The following is a 10,296-nucleotide window of genomic DNA, read 5'->3' as shown; positions in this document are numbered from 1 at the left end:
AAAGAAAACTCTTGCGTTTCGCCGATATCGAATACGTTTTTAGGTTCTCCGTATGCGAGAGAACCCACTTTTATTTCTGCTTTGAATCCGTATTTGTTTGATTTATAAATTTGGTCTTTTCTATCGAAGACAGTGTCACTTTCGAATGGTAAATTGAAATAATACGATTTGTCCGTGACAATAGCTTCTAATTTGCTCAACTTTCTCTCTTGTCTCAAAAAATCGTCATGAATTCTAGATACCAAAAGATTGACCTGTTCTTTAATATAATTTTTCATATCATCTCGAAATTTATTTTGAAGAAAGTTTTTAATCACACCCACTTCTTTTTCTAATTCGTCCGTGATTTTAGTATCCAAAGCAGACAATTGTCGTTTCAACGTATCTTTGTCAATGGGAAGTGTGTTAATTATATCTTGAACATCTGATTTTTGCTTCGCGATCTTTTCGTTCAAATTGGATATCGAATTTTGTACCTCGGTTTTGTCCGCGGTCTTGTCTAGTTCTGCTAGTAATTCGCCAAGTTTTCTTTCCAAAGCGGTTAGTTTTCGTTTCAATCTATCCTCGTTTACATTTGAGTTATCTATTAAACGTTGGACGTCTATTTTTACCTTCGTAATCTTATCTTCTAATTTAGATATTAAATTTTGCAACTGACTTGTTTTATCCACTTGAATAAGACGTTTCAAACTCGTTAACTCTTGTTGTAGTTTGGGTTCGTCCACAAGATTTTTAATATTTCGTCTGATGAATCTTTTCACGTCATATATTCTATTTTCAACAGGGTCCTTATCTATTTGAATTGCGTTTATTTGATCCAGTAAATATTTCTTGTTCACGGCATCGTTATCGTTTCCTGGAAACTTTAAATTAGTTATTTTGAAATTGTTCATATCGATATCCCCTTGTAAGGTGTCTCCGATTTGATCCACGAAAAAAGGTTTCGCTTTGTTTATAAACGCTGTAGAACTCATGGGATTTTTAGATTCTAGAGGTAAAGACCCTAATCCAAACTTGTTTGCCATTTTTATTGAGTTAAATTTATTATAATTTCTTCAAACTTTTCTCCCAAACTCAACCGATATAAAACCCAAAGCGACAGCTGTCCTCACAGCTTTTGTCCTGGCATTTGAATTTGAAACGTAGAACATTTGATTGGTTTGCTAGTCAATTTCGTTATCTCTTCTGTCGGTTCTAGACCGAAAGAATCAAAGAAATAAAAGTTATTCGAAGAATCTTTGTGTAGAGCAGAGTGATGAACTCCTTTTTGATCCGACGTGTGAATGTTTGTGATGGCGTAAAATTTACCTTTCTTGTATTTCAGTTCATCAATTTCATCTCGCATGCAATAATAAAATGGCGAGACGTTCAACTCCTTGGCCCATTTCACAAGTTGAAAGTTTGTGGTCGTGTCTTTTCTGTATTTATCGAGAAATGCATTCATTTTTTAAGTTGATTTTTTTAGGTGTTTTTCGAAGTAGGCGGAAAGTATTGCTGAAGACCCAATTGACGAAATATATACGTAGTTTGTGTTTGAAAAAACTTGTATAACATTCTGATAAAACACATTCAATAATATTTTGAAGATAAATTTACATTTAAATTTAAAAAATCTTAATTTAAGAGAGCGTAAATGCTTGTCGACATCTAAATTTCTTAACCTTTCATCTTAATCTTCATTTTCGAGATTCATTTTTAAAAGTCAGTTTTTTGAAGTTCATTTTGATAAAACCTTCCTATGATTTGTTCTTTGTCTTGATCGATCAATTCATACGTGGGAGGTGTTGTACTGTTTACTTTATCAACGATGAATATCTCGTTAGTCCAATAGCCGACGTAACCTTTCTGAAACAATGATTTATATTTAAAAATACGAACTCGATCTCCAACTTTGAATTTGGGTTTAATATTCAAATTGCTAATCTCGTTTTCAAAGTTGTTTCGAGTGTTGACGGACTTTATGATATTCGGGTTATTAGAGGCTTGCGTTGGCGTCACACCTATAGACGAATGTATTTTTTATTGTATTCGTCGACAACAACTGGTAATATTTTAAGCCATTTTTGAGATTTCAATTCCGTGAATTTCTTGAATAATTTGCTTTTAAGAGTCCTGTTGAATCTTTCTATCACTACGGATTTACCTTCGTTATGCGTGCTGTAAATTTCAAACCCCAGAGATTTCACATTTCTGTTGTAGAATTCGCTTCCTTTATCAACCCACAACTTTAGGGGTCGTCTGTCGGATTGTTTCATTATGGTTTCGAATGCTTGTTTGACAGTCAGACCCGATTTGTTTTTCAAGGGAAAGACACAAGCGTATCTCGTGTATATGTCGACCACCGTCAAACAATACTTGTACCCTCTCTCGACTGGCATGTTGATTAAATCGGCTGACCAAATTTCATCTTTATCAAAAACTTTGACTTTGAGGTAATGTTTGTTTTTTCGAAATTCTTTGTGAATCTGCTATGCCCATACCCAATTTCAATTTTGCCTTCAAGAGTTTAATGATAAGAGCCCTTTGTAATTTCTCTTTGAAAGTGGGATTTGGAATATTTTCGAGTTCGTCTATCATTTGTTTGTCTGCTTGGTGTCTGAATGTTACGTCTTTGTTTCTGTACAGTATGTCGTGTTTGAGCGCTGCTGCGTCAACTCTATTAACGGGTTCTTCCCCTGGTTTGGGATTATCATTTTCGTCTAAACGCAGATCTAACCTAGTGCCTGGACCTGTATAATTGTGCCCTGGGAGATGTTTTTCTCCGGGATATTTTGCCCATGGGAATCCAGGAAGAGAACCCAATGACTTTTGAATGTCTCCTGCACCGAAATACGTTTTAGGAGGATGGACATTTATTAAAGACATATTTGTTCAACATATATTTTTAATACGAAAGATTTAATACAAGGAGGAAATTTGTTGTTTGAGACAAAATTGGCCACTTTGGGGATGAGAGATGTTAGCACAGAGAAGAAACCATCTCCTTCGAATGTATTTTGTTCGTGTTTTAAAATTAAAGACATTTTTAATGCGGTTATTTTATACTGTATTATTATAGTGATTCTTGTCTGTGGTTTGGGTAATTTATATGGAGTCTGTTATAATACAGTTTGGGGAGTCTGTTATAATACATTTTTAACAGTTTGGGGAGTCTGTTATAATACATTTTAACAGTTGTGTCTTTTCGGATATGATGCATTGAAAAAGCTGCGCATGCACAGAAGTGAAATGCGTCATATCCGAAAAGACATATACTACTGACCCAAACAATAGTTCGAGTAGCCAATCCTGATTTATCAGTTTCAATTAATTTTATGGTGCAGTCAGCACCATTTGTTAATCCATCTTCAGTTCTTACATTAATACACAGTTCACATTTCATACCAACAACTGAAGATAATTGGGTATGTCGCTGCATTGTTTTTCTCCAATCATCTGCATACATGTGTACAGGTCAAGAAATCTGGATATTTGCCTTGAAAAATCTGGATATTTGATGAAAAGTCGGGAGATTTTTCCAAAGCGCGTAAATTCATGATTTTGAAAATCCAAATTGATTGGGTTTTTTTTTTAAAAAGCCTTAAGCCTTGTAAATTAATTAATTTATAAAATTAATAAATCTATAATAGGGATAGGCCTACTCAGACAAAATAACTTTAGAAATAGGGGCCCAAAAAAATTTAATATTGTCATTCTTTGGTAATGATTGAATCAAAAATAATGTCACGGTTAAATGATGTGAAATGAAAACAAGAAAGCAAGCATGATCCCAGCCCTCTAAATTAAATGGTACCGGTAGGCCTACATGTAATGCCATATTAAAACTCAGTATGTTCTGAAAGAAATATTTAGTAAATAATATTATGTACTAGCAATGTTACTTTTTCCAATGGTGTTATTCATGAAATCTAAAATACCTCCATTCCGATCATTAAATAATTTTCCTGCAACACTCTCCAGAAGTATTGAACTGAATTTACCGCTTCTATTTTAACATTCTTCAGATATGCAAAGGCTTTTAATAAGTAAGCCCATTAAAGCAGGCAATAAATGAATGTTAACAGGTTACAGTAAAATTACAAAACGATTTTATGAAACGAATTTTGAATTTACATAAGAATTAGACATCCAGTCGCGTATGATAATCTACCGATAATAAAAAAGATTTCTGAAACGACGTCTTTGTTATATAGGCCTATTATAGACCTCGCAGATTTACAGTATAAAATACTATGAAGGTTTCGTTTTTAAATAAAAGTAGGGCTACCGTAAAATTTATTGTAAAAGCAAAAGTAGTATCTACCCGATGTATTTATAAAAAGTGTGTCAAGAGGGCTTAAAATACATTAAGAAAATAGATTAAATTACCATCTTAATTGGGGGATTAATTAATTAGGAAATGATAAATTTATTGTTACCGACAATCAAGATACAAGTAATGACAGATATTTTGTAGATTTAGAGTAGAGAATTTGGACATTGAAAATGGTAGGTCCCGTAAAAATTTGGTCATGAAAAAAATAAAAAATCGGTAGAATTGGGTATCCCGTCGGTAGAGCGGTAGACAACATGCAAAAGCAGTAGAAACCCTACAACATCGGTAGATTACACATGTATGCATCTGGTATATTTTGTAATAAAGCCTTTTCAACAGCTTTGGCTTTAGAGCAAACAACACTATCTTTGGCTCTTATTACATATTTTTCACCAGTAATTTTCTCAAATATACTGGCATTAAATTTTTTCATCTTTAAATTGCTAATAAAAAGATGTTGCACATCATAAGGATATTCATTTTTATCTATAAAATTTTTTAAAATTTACATGTCTTTTTCTAATTCATTTTCCTAATTGTATTCTCTTAATCTATTCAAACGTTCAACGAACAATTTACTGTTCTTTTGCCTCATTATTTCTGTTAATTCAAACATTTCAAAATTATCTTTCAAGGGATCATAATTTTCATTCAAATCTTCAAATATATAACCATCAAATATTGTAAAGTTTGGTAATCATTACCAGCTTTTGAGGAATAAAACCTCAAGCTTTGATAAATTGGCATAGTTACAAAACTTTTACCAACTCCAGTCCCACCACTCAGAAATCTAAATAGTTGGTTTTCTGAGGTTTTTATTGTGGGACTTAGCTTTTGCAAAGTCCCAGTTAGTTATCAAAATGTCAATTCTTTTTTTTTTTTTCGATTTTTACACACCTTCCTGTGCTTAGAATGTAGTAGTTGCTGCAACATTTCTACATCTATAGTGTTATTAAATATAAATTGGAACATTTCCAAATGTGCAAAAAATAGAAAATGGCTCAGGTCACATTTTCGGATCGATTTTCTTCAGAATTTCATATATGGAATCTACATGTAATATCTGATATGATTCGAAAAAAAAATCGAAATTTGTTGCACACTTTTTTCGGCCGAATTTTGCAATTTTTAATGAAAAAAAAAACCTTTTTTGTTTATTGTCGGATTAACCTGAATTTTTTTATGCAAAGACAGGTCAAGAATGTTAACAAAAAGGCACAGTAATTCTTTTTACTTCACTTCCGGTTTAAACGGGAAATCGATTTTAACTTCCGGTTGAATGACTTTCGGTGTTGCATAAATGTCAACAAAATTTTGCTCAAGGGTAGCCAACGTTATTCTACAGCCGATTTTAAAATAAAATGCATTCCGGAAGTGACACTTTGGCCGCCATTTTGATTTTCATGAAATGCGTCAAAATCTCTTCAGAGATAACGGCTTATCCGATTTAGATGATTTGGGTGTCAAATGAAAGAACACAAAAAAACAAGAAGCCTCTAGAAGCCCGAGTTTTGATTTTCGTCTTTGCTTTTTTGCAATTTCCTGTTGAAATTTTTGAAAGTTTGAAGGTTTCATATTTTCGTGACCTTGACCTTTGATGATCTTGACCTTTATTAGGTCAAAGGTCATTAACCTTGTCTATCAGTTGATACTTTCACATTTGACCTCCGACTTGTACTTCCAGTTTTATATCTGTCCGAAAATGCCTAAATGCAACTTTAGACTGCTGTAGCACCTGACCTGATTAACCTAGAGGGTTAATTTTTTCGGATTTTAATGTGCTTTTCATACTCTTTCCAGTGATACATCACAATCGTTTTTAAAGCAAAACTGAAATTCGTGATTTTTCTCACAATATATGTGTCTCTTTGAGCTTGGTGTATGTATATCTTATGACCTATTTGATGTAGAACCTAGACCTTTATTAGGTCAAAGGTCATTAACCTTGTCTATCAGTTGATACTTTCACATTAGACCTCCGACTTGTACTTCCAGTTTTATATCTGTCCGAAAATGCCTAAATGCAACTTTAGACTGCTGTAGCACCTGACCTGATTAACCTAGAGGGTTAATTTTTTCGGATTTTAATGTGCTTTTCATACTCTTTCCAGTGATACATCACAATCGTTTTTAAAGCAAAACTGAAATTCGTGATTTTTCTCACAATATATGTGTCTCTTTGAGCTTGGTGTATGTATATCTTATGACCTATTTGATGTAGAACCTAGAAATTTAAAACACAACACTAGACATTTTAATATGAATTCACCAATGACAAAAAAGTTGAGGTGAGCGTGGCACATTTGGCTTGAATTACTAATTGTTTACATATTGGGGCAGGGGCATAACTTGCATAGGATACATTTGTTCAAAAAGGGCCTGTACACACAATTACCTCGTCCTTTTGGCCAGTTTGTGTTAATAGCTCAGTTTTTACAGCTTTACAGTTCCAAATGTTCAATTTTTGATTTTGACTTTTGTTGACTTATATCTTTTGACCTGTATGATGCAGAAGCTTGAAGTTTGGAACACAAGATAACATTTAGAATATAAGTTACCATATGCCAAAAAAAAGAGGTGGGCCTGGTACATCCAGGTTAAATTACTCATTATTGTCATTTTTGGTCAGGGGCTTGTCTCGCACAAAATACATTTGTACCTTTGAGCCACTTTGTCTTAGAAGTTGAGTTGATTCAGTTTCATTAAATCAAAAAAAGGAACAGGTTTTGGAAACTCAATATTTTCAAATTTTGACCTTGACCTTTGATGACCTTGACCTTTATTGGGTCAAAGGTCATTGACCTTGGCTATCAAATAATGCTTTCATATTTAACCTCTACTTCCGGTTTTATATCTTTCCAAAATCAGCCAAATTCGCAAATTTGGACTGCTCTAGCTCTAGACCTAATTAACTTTGTGGATTCTGAATGTGCTCATCGTGCTCTTTCCAGTGATGTACACAACCTTCAAAAAAAAAGAAATTTTCAAAAATTTTGACTGCTTTAGAACGTGACCTAAACGACTTAGAACGTTGATTTTTAGCAAATTGGCACATGAGCAAAGTCCCACTCAGTACCACGAGTGGTTCTAGTTATATTTATGGTATCATAAACAAATCTGACTTGCTTTTCATTTAAAGAGCTCATCAACTGGAGATTTCAGGCATTTCATATAAAGTTAATTCATTATCTTTATCAGTTTTAGGTGTTCCAAGGTCAGAGCCTATATCATATTTGTAACGTTGTTGTCTTGTAAGTTAGGTTGGTGAGCTAGAGAAGACTAGAGCGTTTTAACAACGTTATTTATGAGAGAGAGACTTACTGAGAACTTCCTTTTTACAGTCCGCATGCGAGGTATATTAAGGGGGGATAACAAGTAAATACAGTTAAACAGATATTGTTGCATCCCCGTTTTCACATAAAAGAAATAAACTTTTAACCTTAAAGACTAAAGACAAAATATAATATTAATAAATAACTGTGCTAAATGAACTTTCAAATATACCTAATTGGCATTATAAGATTTGAACGACATATAGAAGCGAGGAGCACAACCTTATTGAAGAAGTGTGTTATATTCCATAATATTGTCTTGTGTTTTTGCTAATTGGCATTACCTAAATTTACTACTACATAATATAGCAAGCACTTTTCAGATATACAAATGTTAAACATACTAGATATTTTTTTTTAAGTAACATAATCTTTCAAGTATAAGGGTTTGCGACTAATTCTACCACTACGAGTTTGAACATAAGATGTATTTCTAGCAGTAGAACATTTATGCTTTTTCTTACTAATATGTTTAGACACAATTACATCTGGAATAGGTATTTCATAAGGAGCATTGTCAAAATTATCATTAACAATATCAGGTTCATTGTTTACATCAACATTAGTATTTTGAGGTTGTGTATCAACATTTACAGGAGGATTATTCAGAATATCAATTGGCTTGAAATAAGGAGTGTTTTCAGAAGAATTAGGATTAAATGTTTCATTAGAAGATCGTAGATGTTTCCATTTTTTCTAGTTTATGATTAACATTATTAATACATGCAGGTTTTAACATTTTAGAAGATGTGGGCAAACGTGTTCTAGTTCTACGACTAAATAATCTTTGAGCTGGAGAGCTTTCTAATCCTTCAGTAGGTGTATTACGATAATCCAATAATGCAAGATAAACATCAGCTATATCCTCATATGCTTTTCTCATAATGCGTTTTGCAATTTTGATTGCATTTTCAACTTTAGATTTAGGATAATTAAGAGAGCTCATAACATGATCAAAATCATATTCACTAGCAAAAATTTCAAAATCATGACTATTAAAATCAGACATAACTTCAGTAGGTATTCCATGACGAGCAAAGTTTGCTTTAAGTTTAGGAATTACCGTGGCTGAAGTTTTATCTCGAAGGTAATCCACTACAAAGAAATTAGAATAATAATCAACAGTCATTAAATAAGCCTTATCATTAAATTGAAACAAATCAGTACCAACAGTTTCCCATGGCCTAGTAGGGATACTATGAGATATCATTGGTTCTTTTTGTTGCTCTGGTTGAAATGTATTACAAATTTCACATTTGCTTACAAATATTTCAACATCTCTATTCATATTGGGCTAGTAAACGCTTTCACGAGCTTTATGCAAACAACCTTGGACACCAATATGACTAGAATGTATTCTAGAAAGCATATAATCACGTAAAGATAAAGGTATGATTACACGTTCACCTTTAAATATTACCTTTTTGAACACAAAGTTCCTCACGAAAAGTAAAATAAGTTTGAATAGACAAAGGCAAAGCACTTTTCTTTGCTGGAAAGCCATTAAGTATAATAGACTTTAAATTTTTCATATCAATATCAGAATTAGTAGCATCTAGAATTTTGTTAAAAGTTACATCACCAACACATAAATATTGCATAGCATTAATAGATTCTAACTCAGTTTCAAAATTAGACCTATCACTTAAATAATAGACAGTTTCAGTATTATCAATATCATGATTAGTACTAGGTAAAAATGCACGACTAAGAGTATCTGCTATGAACATTTGTGATCCTTGTATTTGATATCATAATCAAATCTTTGAAGGCGTAATAACATACGTTGCAAACGTTTAGGAGAAGAATGGAGACTTTTCTTATAAATTGTTTCAAGAGGGCTATGATCAGATTCTAACACTTTTCTACCATAGAGATAAGTTTCAAAACGTTCAGTTCCAAACACAACAGCAAGGAGTTCTTTCTCTCTCTGAGCATAGTTCACTTCAGATGCATCACATTGTAGAACAGTAGACTTATTAGTATCGAAGTATTGAAGAAGTGGAGCATTAGAGAGAATCTTCACCATGAACTTGAGAATCCCAGTAGAAATGACAAGTGTTTTTTATCAAATCACGTAGAGGAGCAGTGATTTCAGATACACATGGAGCTAACTTTTGTACATAGTTGACCATACCGAGTAGTCATTGAACAGCTGATTTATCTTCAGGTGTTTGCATTTCCATAATTGCTCTGATTTTCTCAGGATCAACTTTTAACCACTGGATGATATCAGATGACTCATATAGGAGACTTCGGTAACTCGAAACTTGAGTTTATCACGATTTAGTTTGATTTGTCGTTCTCTACAACGATTCATTAAAGATGTGAATTTCTTGTCATGATCAAGAATAGCAGCAGAGTCAGTATCACCAACACCATAAACAATTATATCATCATGAATAGCTTTAACTCCAGATAGACCTTCTAGAGCTATATCCATTTGTCTTTGGAATTTTTCAGGGGCTGGAGAGATACCAAAGGGCATACGTTTCCATCTAAAGTGACCCCAAGGTGTACCAAAAGTAGTGAGGTAACTGCTTTCTTCTGACAATTCAGTGCCAAAATCCATTCTTAGCATCTAAGACTGAGAATACACGAGCTTTAGATAGATCAGGTAAGAGATCTTCTATAGTAGGAGTTGAATAA

The 10,296-nt window shown here is 33.1% G+C and overlaps 1 protein-coding gene across 1 annotated transcript in view; it reads right to left on the bottom strand.

The window, feature by feature from the left end:
- The window catches only part of LOTGIDRAFT_162609 (hypothetical protein), a gene marked incomplete at both ends in the record, with an annotated part of 3,433 nt that extends 2,408 nt beyond the window's left edge, over positions 1-1,025 (bottom strand). The window contains one exon of the mRNA XM_009058624.1: positions 140-1,025. Within this exon, the coding sequence (XP_009056872.1) occupies positions 140-1,025 (886 nt within the window). The remainder of the gene's footprint in view (positions 1-139) is intronic.
- Positions 1,026-10,296: the final 9,271 nt, after the last annotated feature.

Source organism: Lottia gigantea (genome assembly GCF_000327385.1).
Source record: "Lottia gigantea unplaced genomic scaffold LOTGIsca_35, whole genome shotgun sequence".
In the NCBI taxonomy this organism is placed as follows: domain Eukaryota; kingdom Metazoa; phylum Mollusca; class Gastropoda; family Lottiidae; genus Lottia; species Lottia gigantea.
The sequence above is the reverse complement of the archived record's forward strand: the minus strand, read 5'-3'. Positions and strand labels throughout refer to the sequence as shown.